Source organism: Carassius carassius, chromosome 1, assembly GCF_963082965.1.
Source record: "Carassius carassius chromosome 1, fCarCar2.1, whole genome shotgun sequence".
Lineage (NCBI taxonomy): Eukaryota > Metazoa > Chordata > Actinopteri > Cypriniformes > Cyprinidae > Carassius > Carassius carassius.
Window position 1 is genome coordinate 13,965,731 of NC_081755.1, and position 13,425 is coordinate 13,979,155.

At 38.6% G+C, this 13,425-nt stretch overlaps 1 protein-coding gene and 1 long non-coding RNA gene across 8 annotated transcripts in view; one reads left to right on the forward strand and one right to left on the reverse strand.

Moving 5' to 3' along the window:
- LOC132147032 (zinc finger protein 271-like) overlaps positions 1-13,425 on the reverse strand; it is a 220,253-nt gene that overhangs the window by 69,588 nt on the left and 137,240 nt on the right. For 2 of the 5 annotated variants that reach the window (XR_009434908.1, XR_009434901.1), the window contains exon 2: positions 8,385-10,699. Coding sequence is in view for 1 of the 5 variants with exons in the window: in XM_059557069.1 (XP_059413052.1) it covers positions 8,949-10,699 (1,751 nt within the window). In the remaining 4 variants the exon portion in view is untranslated. Of the gene's footprint in view, positions 1-8,172; positions 10,700-13,425 lie in introns of those variants that run through there. The other 3 variants (XR_009434902.1, XR_009434903.1, XM_059557069.1) reach the window with 3 other exon arrangements.
- LOC132154352 (uncharacterized) overlaps positions 1-13,425 on the forward strand; it is a 72,213-nt gene that overhangs the window by 47,957 nt on the left and 10,831 nt on the right. The window lies entirely within an intron of this gene.

Sequence of the window (13,425 nt, forward strand, 5' to 3'; positions counted from 1 at the left end):
AAGAGAGAAACAGACAAATATTAGCAAAGATGCCATTCTTCTAATGATGTAGCAAGTACACAGGTTTATCGAATTAATGCAGCCTAAAAATCCTTTAACAGATTTGGATATTAAAAGCATATTAGTATGTTATGTGTAAGCCAGGTTAAAGAGATGGGACTTTAATCTAGATTTAAACTGCAAGAGTGTGTCTGCCTCCCGAACAATGTTAGGTAGGTTATTCTAGAGTTTAGGCGCCAAATAGGAAAAGGATCTGCCACCTGCAGTAGATTTTGATATTCTAGGTATTATCAAATTGCCTGAGTTTTGAGAACGTAGCGGACGTAGAGGATTATAATGTAAAAGGAGCTCATTCAAATACTGAGTGTTCAAGTCTATGCAAAAGAATGTTGTGATCAATTGTGTCAAACGCAGCACTAAGATCCAATAAAACTAATCGAGAGATACACCCACGATCAGATGATAAGAGCAGATCATTTGTAACTCTAAGGAGAGCATTCTCAGTACTATGATACGGTCTAAATCCTGACTGGAAATCCTCACATATACCATTTTTCTCTAAGAAGGAATATAATTATGTGGATACCACCTTTTCTAGTATCTTGGACAGAAAAGGGAGATTCGAGATTGGTCTATAATTAACTAGTTCTTAGCGGTCAAGTTGTGGTTTTTTGATGAGAGGCTTAATAACAGCCTGTTTGAAGGTTTTGGGGACATATCCTAATGACACTGAGGAATTAATAATAGTCAGAAGAGGATCTATGACTTCTGGAAGCACCTCTTTTAGGAGCTTCGATGGTATAGGGTCTAACATACATGTTGTTGGTTTAGATGATTTAACAAGTTTATACAATTCTTTCTCTCCTATAGTAGAGAATGAGTGGAACTGTTCCTCAGGGGGTCTATAGTGCACTGTCTGATGCGATACTGTAGCTGAGGCTGAATGGTTGCAATTTTATCTCTAATAGTATCAATTTTAGAAGTAAAGTAGTTCATAAAGTCATTAATGCTGTGGTGTTGGGAAATGTCAACACTTGTTGAGGCTTTATTTTTCGTTAATTTAGCCACTGTATTGAATAAATACCTGGGGTTATGTTTGTTTTCTTCTAAAAGAGAAGAAAAGTAATCGGATCTAGCAGTTTTTAATGCTTTTCTGTAGGATAGGTTACTTTCCCGACAAGCAATACGAAATACCTCCAGTTTTGTTTTCCTCCAGCTGCGCTCCATTTTTCTGGCTGCTCTCTTTAGGGAGCAAGTATGCTCATTATACCATGGTGTCAAACTGTTTTCCTTAACCTTCCTTAAGTGTAAAGGAGCAACTGTATTTAAAGTGCTAGAAAAGAGAGAGTCCATAGTTTCTGTTACTTCATCAAGTTGTTCTGAGGTTTTGGATATGCTAAGGAATTTGGATACATCAGGAAGATAACTTAAAAAGCAGTCTTTTGTGTTAGAAGTGATGGTTCTTCCATACTTGTAACAAGAAGTAGAATTTACAATTTTGGCAATATAAAGTTTGCACAAAACTAAATAATGATCTGAGATATCATCACTTGGCTGCATAATTTCAACACTATCAACATCAATTCCATGTGACAGTAATAAATCTAGAGTATGATTTCGACAATGAGTAGGTCCTGAAACGTGTTGTCTAACCCCAATAGAGTTCAGAATGTCTATAAATGCTGATCCCAATGCATCTTTTTCATTATCAACATGGATATTAAAATCACCAACTATTAAAACTTTATCTGCAGCCAGAACTAACTCGGATGTAAAATCACCAAACTCTTTAATAAAGTCTGTATGGTGCCCTGGTGGCCTGTATACAGAAGCAAATACAAACATAACAGGGGATTTATCATTAACATTTGTTTCTCTGGATAATGTTATATGAAGCACCATTACCTCAAACGAGTTATACTTGAAGCCTGCGCTCTGAGAAATCCTGAAAACTTTGTCATAAATTGAAGAAACACCTCCCCCTTTGCCTTTTAGACTCGGCTCAAGTTTATAACAGTAATCTTGGGGGGTGGACTCAATTAAAATAATGTAATCATCAGGTTTTAGCCAGGTTTCTGTCAAACAGAGCACATCTATATTATGATCAGTGATCATATTATTTACAAAAAGTGTTTTCGTAGAAAGGGATCTAATATTCAATAAGCCAAGCTTTATCATTTGTTTATCCATATTGCATCTATTTTTTATTTGTTGAACCTCAATTAAATTGTTAATCTTAACTTGGTTTGGACGTTTTTTTTATTTTCTAGTTCGGGGAACAGACAGTCTCTATAGTGTGATATCTAGGTGAAAGAGTCTCTATGTGCTGAGAATTAACTGACCTCTGTGATGTGAAGCAGCTAGCAGACGGTCGGTTTAGCCAGTCTGTCTGCTTCCTGAACTGTGCCCCAGTTAGTCAAGTATACACACAAAGACTATTTGCCATATTTCTAGAGAGAAGAGTGACGCCACCCCAGGAGGGATGAAGACCATCTCTTTTCAACAGGTCAGGTCTGCCCCAAAAGCTCGTCCAATTGTCTATGAAACCTATGTTATTCTGTGGGCACCACTTAGACATCCAGCCATTGAGTGATGACAATCTGCTATACATCTCATCACCACGGTAAGCAGAGAGGGGACCAGAGCATATTACAGTGTCTGACACTGTACCTCTAAATACCTCTTACTGTATTTACGTTTAGCATTAGCCAGCACTTTTAAATTTGCAAAGATGTCAGGCGCTCTGGCTCCCGGTAAACATTTGACTATGGTGACTGGTGTCTCTATATTCACATTCTGTACAATAGAATCACCAATAACTAGAGCACTTTCATCAGGTTTCTCAGTGGGTGCATCACTGAGTGGGGAGAACCTGTTTAAGGTTTTGATTGGAACAGAAGAGCGGTGTTTTGACCCACAACTACGCTGCCTCACTGTCACCCAGTTGCCCTGCTGCAGGGGCTCTGTTGCCGGAACCGAACAATGTACAGGAATCCCTGAGCTAGACGCATCCAAAGCCGTATCTAGAGCCCTAACATTCTTACTGTCCTCAATTAAAGTTTGGATGCGTGTCTCTAATTCTGAAATCTTCTCTGTCAGCCTAACTATTTCCCTGCATTTATCACATCTCATCTGCGACAGAGATGGATAAACTGTACATGTGGCAAGAGGTGCAAATAACAATAGCAGGAGAAGCCATTGCTCACCGTGCTTGATGAAATATTCTTACTGTGGTTGTTTGATGAACTTGTGAAAAACTGGAGTGAGAGAGAGGATAGGAGAAAAGGAAACCGCGATAGGTTCGAATGAAAACGCTAATGACAAGCTAACAAGTGCTAACGCTTTGCAGGTGTACTGCACTCATGGATATAAAAGTGAACGATCAAAATTAATCTGATAAGATTGATCGATAATATCAGAAATATGGTGTGAATTAAGTTATATTTTATCACTTTAAAAAACAGAGAGTGATAGTAAGATAAAGATTCTAGAGAAAAAAATAAAAACAGCTACACGGAGCTACAATTAGCTACAGAAGGCCAACAGGAAGTAGAGAAAACACTGTCCAACAGCGACACCTGCAGTTCAGCTGTGAGTCCCATAATGGGGGGTGTTGGCTAAAAGGTTAACTCAAAATTTTAATAGGTTTTCCCTTTTGGCTTAAGCCTGTTAGTGGCAAAACCCCAAAAGAAGGATTTTACTCAATACTTAGGTTAGCAGCACCAACCCCTAGGTGTATCAACTCAACAGCGCCACCACCCTGTAATTTTACCTAACATTGGGAGCAAAACTTCTCTTCTCTCTTAGCGGTCCACTTCTGATTTGACTACTGTTGCCATTTTGGTGTTGTACCTCTAAGAATCATAAATGCAGAGAACTTCAGAATCATTTAACCAAATTTGGTGAAACTTGAACACTTCGTTTCAAAATTGTCTGACTCTCACCCTACCTTCCCTTCTCACCCTGGGATCCTACCTAATTTAGGCTAAAGTAGGTCAACAAGAGAACCGATAGGCGTCCGCCAAATATTGAACACGCAGCTAGAAACGCTCTGATTTATGTTTGGTTGTGAATCCTACCAGCTTTGAAACCAATACTGTCATTGCTATTGTTATTTTTCCACCACAGAGGAATTTTAATACCAATTACAGAAATCCACATTTCCAATGCCCTGTTTAGAAGCATCCTTCTAAATCAATCTTAACAAACAAATTTATTTAATTGTCCTCATTCTTGAACCAGAAAAGGGCAATTTTCCCCACAGAGACTACAAATTAGAAGCACACCCACCAGAGAACTACTTCGCTGAGAACTACTCACCTGTGCATTACACTCTCAACATCAACCCACACTTGACACTGCACACTTACACCACTGTTTTGCCTTATTTTGGTTTTATTTTGTACTCTTCAAGGTCTGTGTCAGTCTAGGTTCAAGATCCCCCTGAAAGTGGCAAAACATGTCTCGCACAACAGACCCTGTTGGCCACTGGAAAGACAGCCTCCTACCGAAGGTTGCTGAAACACTGAAGCATCAGAGACAGGACCAGCTGGATGATAACAAGCCTCAAAAGACAAGACGCAAGTCAGAGCAACAGTCAAAAAGAACTAGCCAAGATCACCAGCTCCTTAAGCCACACACTCATCACCACCCACAAGCTGAGTGACAGGCATGCTGCCCATCTCAAGCAGGAGTGAACACGCGCACAACGATGCATCAAACAGCTAGAACTGGAGGCTCAGGAACGATGGGAAGAGCCCGATGAAGTGGAACAAGGTGCCGAGGAGATCACCAGGCTAAAAGAAACACTAGTAGCTACTACACAAGAAAGTGATCAAGTCAAGGCAGACTATGCTGATCTCTCCAACAAGCTCCAGTATGCGGAACACCATCTTGGCATGTCCACGCACAATGAGTGCTCAACAATTGCAAGACTTGGCGCACAAGGCCTATTGTAAACAGAAGATGGCTTCAGAAAAGAGCATTAAAACCATGGCAGTTCTCGACTTCAACACTCAGAGTAATGGGCTGGCCCTAGAGGGCACCCAACGTGAAGATCATGCCAAGCCAACACACAATGAGTGGAATGCATCCTCGTCCTTCAGAGAACGGGACTCCCACGCCGGTACAAACAAAGGAACAACCGTTAGGATGGACCGCATGGACGACAATGCTCATTTGGGAACTCAAGAGGAGCAACCAGCCCAAGGAATCAGCCAGATGTCAGCCATTTTTTCAGCCAGACGATGAACATTATTAATATTATTAATAATCAATAATTATTATATGATGCAGTCACACTTGTAGCAATATTTGTTAGTTCTATTTGTTGATTCAGGGATAGCATCATCTGGGGTCCTCTGAGGGTCAGCATCATCTGTTCTCAGGTGTTCTGGATCCAGACTGGAGATTGTGTAAATCCTAGTGGCAAAACATAGAAACAAATAGAGACATCATTAGCATAGCTGCTGATCCAACAAAGTAAAATTAATTAGTTTAACCCGAGCTAAAGAATAAAATGCGCATTTGATCAGATGCAACTACACTTACAATTTAAGATACATTATTCAAATGCTTGGCGAAAGAGATGCGTCTAGATTTAAACAGAGAGAGTGTTTCTGAACCCCGAACATTATCAGGAAGGCTGTTCCAGAGTTTGGGAGCCAAATGTGAAAAAGCTCTACCTCCTTTAGTGGACTTTGCTATCCTAGGAACTACCAAAAGTCCAGCATTTTGTGACCTTAGGTAGCGTGATGGATTGTAACGTGGTAGAAGGCTAGTTAGGTACGCAGGAGCTTAACCATTTAGGATCTTATAGGTAAGTAATGATAATTTGTAACTGATACGGAACTTAATAGGTAGCCAGTGCAGAGCCTGTAAAATTGGGGTAATATGATCATATTTTCTTGACCTGGTAAGGACTCTAGCTGCTGCATTTTGGACTACCTGTAGCTTGTTTATTGAAGAAGCAGGACTACCACCTAGAAGTGCATTACAATAGTCAAGTCTAGAGGTCATAAATGCATGAACTAGCTTTTCTGCATCAGAAACAGATAACATGTTTCATAGCTTGGGAATGGTTATAAGATGGAAGAATGCAGTTTTTGTAACATGGGAAATATGATTTTCAAAAGACAAGTTGCTGTCTAATATAACACCCACATTTTTGACTGTAGAGGAAGCAACAGTACATGGAAGTAACAGTACAACAGTACATTACAACACTGAATGTTGTTCAGTTGCTTTGACACAATGTATTTTGTTTAAAGCGCTATATAAATAAAGGTGACTTGACACTAGGGGCGGTTAAGACTAGTGATTTTTTAAAATAAACTTTTATGTGATGAAAGTCGAGTCGAAGTCGACTAGTTGCTGATGAGATAAGCTTGGATCTGTAAAAATTATCTTGTACACAGCTATGGTATTTGACACCGTGCTGCATACATGGTTATTTCTCTTATAACAGCTCATTTTTATCAGTTATTTTGTCTTTTGAGTTGTTATATTTCTCACAGATTTCTACTCGTTCTAAATCAGATACAGATAAAGTAGCACAGTAAAGATTACATTCATATGAATGCATTAGTAAGAGCAATTGTGTGTGTGAATTCATTCTACCTGGCAGCGTCTCTCTACTAGTGAAGCTGTGGGATTTAGTTAAGACATAAATTCAGAACTTTTCAGTTTCTAAGCTATTTTATTGAGCAATCATAGAACAGTGTTTTCAGTACATTTCCGCACTAAATGATTCTGTGCGCGAGCGATCTGTGCGTGACGTATGAGCTACTGTCTGTAGCCTATGTGTGTGCGTAACAGTGCAGCAGCATATTCGATTAGAACAGCAATTAACTTACCTTTATGATAAGCGGTTTAGAATGTGCGTTCTCCCGTTCAATTTCGAGTGTCCAGTAATATAATCAAACATGCATGTAGAGTGCTTTCATAGTATGTATGTATTTGTTATTTTAACTGTTTGGAAATGGAGCATAAATGTGGAAGTCCTTAGAAGATTTATCCTGTTGCACCCTCTATAGGACCGGCGACTAGTGGACGTCAAGTTTAAAGCGTCATGGCAGACTACTGAAGTCAACTAGTCGACTAATCAAATTGTCGGCGCAACCCCTAATACACACACACACACACGTACATACAGATATGCATTCTCCCCCCACCCCCCATCCCTCGCTTTCGCTGCTTTGTACTGCCAGTCTGAGAAGCGGGTCTGTGACCAGCGCTGTAATGGCAAATGGCTGATTGCCTGCGCTGGATTACCTCGACCCCCCAATTTCCGTCTCCAGTTGTAAAATTGTGTGTTTAAGGTGTATTGATTATGTGCTTTTGTGCTGCGGTGTTTTACCTGTTCTCACACTGCTCCCAAAGGAGCATAGAGGGGGTGTTGTTTTTACTACTGTACTTCATTGCCTTGTACCCACAAGTGCAATGACAATAAAGTTGAATCTAGTCTAATCTAATAAAAATTTGCATAATGTATCTTCATTTTCCCCTTACTTCAAATGAAATCTTAGTTTGTGCCTCATTATTAGCCCATTATATTTAATAACAAAACATGCTAAAACAGTACGATGACAAATTCTCTTTTATTAAACTTTGAACTTTTATTAACAATATAAGGAAAATGTTTTATTTGCATTGTAACACACAAAAAAAGTCTTTGGATTTCCCTTTTCTTTAAAACTATAGTAGGATGTGGTTCATTATTAGCCTAGTAATTAAAACCCAAGCCATAAAAAGTACAATTCCCATTGGCATTTAAACATTTGAATTTTATTAACAAAAACTAATAAGATGGATATTGTAACCAAAATAAATAAGGTATTTTCCCCCTTTTAAAACAAATGCTTAGTTTGTGGTTCAATGTTTTATTTATTTTAAATGGAAACAGCAACAATAATGAAAAACTCGCTTAGCCTATATTAAAGGAAGAAATTAAACTTAACAAAACGTGTGCTTTTGGATCAGTATCTCGCATCAGTCTCATCATGCAACAAACCAATCCTTGTTATAGCCTAAATAGAAGCTCTGCATACGCAGAGTTAATCGTTTATATTCATACTCTTGCACCTGTTAATTGTTTATATTTTATATGAGTTCATTTTGCTTTTGTACAATAGATGAATAACAATTTATTTGTTTTAGATTTTTTATGTTTAGATACTTCTTTTTTTATTTTCCTGCATCCTGCAAACACACGAGTCTTGTCCCGCGCCGCTCTCTGTTGCATCGGGTCTCGCGGGAGCAAGTCTGTAATCCGCTGGCACTTGACTTGAAAGTGCGTGTGCTACATCCTCTTTACAATCTCTAGATTATATTAAACACTGCATTCTGTCAGCAATGTAACGCAGCAGTTATGTATCAGACTTAACTGTAACAGACAGTAACAGTTGGTCTTACCTGAAGAATACAAAGCATTTTTTATTTGATTCATATAATTTATCTATTATATTTATCTATGTTTGTAATTTGCCTTTTTCTTAGCTGATTTATTCACCTACAAAATCACCCCAATCATTTTTTTATTTTTTTTAAAAGAGCTGTTCAAGTCATCTGGTGATTTTTTTCCATATCGCAATATACATTGCAAAGACAAATTATCACGATGCGAGTTGTTTTCCAATATTGTTTAGCTCTACTAGTAAGTTTAATCAAGCTAATAGGCTCAGTAGCTTCTGCAGCATGAACACAAACATGTATTTCTCCATTGTTGTTGGTGTTACACGACGTAGCGGTGTCTGACTATAGTAGAGACGTGGGGTGATGACTTCGTTTCACAAAATATATGGATTGGCAGTACACAAAAACCCAAAGGTGTCATTTTCAGATTTATCCACTCTGGGACCTGGTTTAAAAGAAATAGTGAATTCATTCTCTCAAAATGCTGGATCCGTCTGGACGAAAGCATATACCAAACAAGATATTTACATAAACATCTAAATGCGTCTCCGCGTGTACGGGGCCTTACTGTGATTGTTTTTTGTTTGACTGTGTATAACCGATGACTTAATGGAACGCTTCCCACGTACATTGCGGTGATGTGCTTTCTCTCCAGTGTGAATCCTCTCATGTCTTTTCAGCTCTATTGACTGAATGAATCTCCAGTCACATTGCGAACACTTGTAAGGTTTCTCTCCAGTGTGGATCCTCACATGTGTTTTCAGAGTTAATGAATGACTGAATCTCTTGTCACAGTGTGAACACTTGTAAGGTTTCTCTCCAGTGTGGATCCTCACATGTGTTTTCAGAGTTGATGAATTACTGAATCTCTTGTCACAGTGTGAACACTTGTAAGGTTTCTCTCCAGTGTGCATCATCTCATGCGTTTTCTGATCTGCTCGACGAATGAATCTCTTGTCACAGTGTGAACACTTGTAAGGTTTCTCTCCAGTGTGGATCCTCTCATGTGTTTTCAGATATGATGAATCACTGAATCTCTTGTCACATTGCGAACACTTGTAAGGTTTCTCTCCAGTGTGAATCCTCTCATGTCTATTCAGATATGATGAATCACTGAATCTCTTGTCACAGTGTGAACACTTGTAAGGTTTCGCTCCAGTGTGAATCCTCTCATGTCTTTTCAGCTCTATTGACTGACTGAATCTCTTGTCACATTGTGAACACTTGTAAGGTTTCTCTCCAGTGTGGATCCTCACATGTGTTTTCAGAGTTAATGAATGACTGAATCTCTTGTCACAGTGTGAACACTTGTAAGGTTTCTCTCCAGTGTGGATCCTCACATGTGTGTTCAGAGTTAATGAATGACTGAATCTCTTGTCACAGTGTGAACACTTGTAAGGTTTCTCTCCAGTGTGGATCCTCACATGTGTTTTCAGAGTTAATGAATGACTGAATCTCTTGTCACAGTGTGAACACTTGTAAGGTTTCTCTCCAGTGTGGATCCTCACATGTGTGTTCAGAGTTGATGAATTACTGAATCTCTTGTCACAGTGTGAACACTTGTAAGGTTTCTCTCCAGTGTGCATCATCTCATGCGTTTTCTGATCTGCTCGACGAATGAATCTCTTGTCACAGTGTGAACACTTGTAAGGTTTCTCTCCAGTGTGAATCCTCTCATGTCTTTTCAGGTCTATTGACTGACTGAATCTCTTGTCACAGTGTGGACACTTATTAGTTTTCTCTCCAGTGTGAATCCTCTCATGTTTTTTTAGACTTGATGAATCACTGAATCTCTTGTCACAGTGTGAACACTTGTGAGGGTTCTCTCCAGTGTGGATCCTCTCATGTGTTTTCAGATTTGCTGAATAACTGAATCTCTTGTCACAGTGTGAACACTTGTAAGGTTTCTCTCCAGTGTGGATCCTCTCATGTGTTTTCAGATTTGCTGAATGACTGAATCTCTTGTCACAGTGTGAACACTTGTAAGGTTTCTCTCCAGTGTGAATCCTCTCATGCCGTTTTAAACTGCTTGCTGCACTAAAAGTCTTCTCACACTCAGAGCACACATACTCTCTCACATCAGTATGTATTTTCTGATGTTCTTTCAAACTTTGTACATGCAAAAAACTCTTACCACACAAATGACATGAATGTGGTTTCTTTGCATGAACTTTCAAGTGTTTCTTCAGAAGTGAAGCCCATAAAAACATTTTATCGCATTGATCACATGCGTTCTGCTTCTCTTGAGGACTTGATTCTTCGTTTTCCTCTTTTTCTTCAGTGAACTCTGAAATAAAGGTAAAATGATTTTATTTTGGTAATTTTACTAATTTAACTGGGTGAAATTTTTTAAGCATTGTTTTGGATCAATTTGACCCAAGGGTTTTTGAGCTGTATAAAACAAGAAATATATAAATTTTACTAGGGATGCGACGTTGGCAGATTTGTACCACTTTACCACCATCACAACCCTAGTAAAATTAATATATTTATATATTTTATATACATTTATATACATATATACAGTAGGTAGACAACCAGAATGGGTAATACCGCTATGTGTACAGGGCCGCGGCGTTAACTGCAAGTCAGTCGCGTGTTAAAACCATTCACGAAACTACCGCCAGGGGGCGCAAAGGGATGAATTGCAAAGTTAATGTAATTTTAAAATGAGATAAAAGTAAAACAACAATAATATTATGATATAACATTGTAACATCTTAAAAAAAATTTTAAAAATTTTTTTTACAGTGAGTTAATTTCAAAGCGTACGATAGTCTTGGGCTACAGTCTACTCACCAAAAACTAAAAAACCTTTACACAAAGGATCTAATGGGTGCTATTGTTATTAAACATTCATTAAATATGATCACTGATCATAATCTAGATGTGCTCTGTTTGACAGAAACCTGGCTAAAACCTGATGATTAGATTATTTTAAATGAGTCCACCCCCCAAGATAACTGTTATAAACATGAGCCGCGTCTGAAAGGCAAAGGGGAAGTGTTGCTTCAATTTATAACAAAGTGTTTAGGATTTCTCAGAGGGCAGGCTTCAAGTATAACCTGTTTGAAGTAATGGTGCTTTACATTTTTCCAGAGAAACAAATGTTAATGATACATCCCCTGTGATGTTTGTTAGTTCTGACTGCAGATAAAGTTTTAATAGTTGGTGATTTTAATATCCCTGTTGATAATGAAAAAGATACATTGGGATCAGCATTTATAGACATTCTGAACTCTATTGGGGTTAGACAACATGTCTCGGGACCTACTCATTGTTGAAATCCTACTCCTTGTTAAAAACTACTTAGATTTAATACTGTCACATGGAATTGTTGTTGATGATTTTGAAATTATGCAGACAAGTGATGAGATCTCAGATCATTATTTAGTTTTGTGCAAACTTCATATTAGGACTGTGCAATTAAATCGAAAAAAAATGATTCAGTTTCGATTTTGGCCTATAATGATTATGAAAATCCAATGATCGAGATAAAATTATTATTGTCCCCCATTCCCCCCACTTTTGCAGCCTTGCACTTTCGTTCCTCCATAAAAGCTCGATTTCTTGTGCAAATCAGTAAAATCATGTAATGTGACATTTGCAAAATGAGACGTGCTTGAATTATCGAAGTATATTTAGGGCCCGAGCACCGATGGTGCGAGGACCCTCTTGTATCTGCACCATTTATTTTTAGGTCTCAAGCCTGAAGGGGCGCAGAGCCCTATTAATTTTCTAAGGATTATTAGGGCACGAGCACCGATGGTGTGAGGACCCTATTGTATCTGCTCTGTTTATTAGGGCTCGAGCACCGATGGTGCGAGAACCCTCTTGAAATTGCTCCGTTTATTATTATTATTAGGGCCCGAGCACTGCAGTGCGAGGACCCTATTGGAATTGCTCCATTTATTCTTCTTCTTCTTCTCCGAAATGAATCGCATATTTGAGGGCCTAAACATGCTCCAAACCTCACGAAACTTTGCACACACATCAGAACTGGCGAAAATTTACATCAGATATAGGTTTCAGAAGTGAGCGAGGCAAAATGGCTCGATAGCGCCACCTGTTAAATTTCAACGGAGTGCGCCTCGAGCTACGTTTCACGTACATGCATGAAAATCAGTACACACATGTAACACATCATTATCTACAAAAAAGTCTCTTGGTACAAAATGCAAAACACAAACAGGAAGTAAGTTATTTTGAATTTCCTGTACAATTTTTGCCATTTCCATGCCTCGTACTTTGACGAACTCCTTCTACAGTTTTAATCTGATTGTCTTCAAATTTGGTGAGCGTCATCATAAGACCTCTGTGATGTTAAATTGCGAAGGTTTTGAGTTTTCGTCAAGGGGTGTGTCCCTGGTGGCCTGACAAAGTTTGATGTTTCGCCGTCAAACAGGAAGTTGCTGTAACTTAGGCAAGCAAAGTCCGATCTGACCCAAACTTCACACGTGTGATAGGTGATCTGTCCTGAGCTAACACACATGACCAAATTCAGTTATAGTCATAGCGCCACCTGCTGGTAACATGAAGTTACATGGTAAACACTCTTTTGGACTCCTAGGAACATATTAAAAAGTGTCAACAAGTGGTAAATAGGCTGGCAAAATACTAGAAGCATAATAAAACATGCTAGCAACACTTAGCTAGAGATCGACCGATATGGGTTTTTCTATAGCCGATGCCGATGTTCAGAGGTCAGGGTCAGCCGATGGCCGATATGTGCTGCCGATTTTAAGGGCCGATATCTTGAAGTTTTCCCCTTCATTTGCATGCAAAAATGTCACACTAATAATAAGTGGATGCACAACATTTCTAAACTTATCATCATTTATTGAGCACTGACTTGAACCATCTCTCGAATCTTAATTTTGTGCACTGCACGGTATTAAAATAAAAATGTATCCAAAGTTAACCAAACAAAATCAATAAACTGACCAAGTATTAAATATATAAAACAGGTACTATATATATATATATATATATATATATATATATATATATATA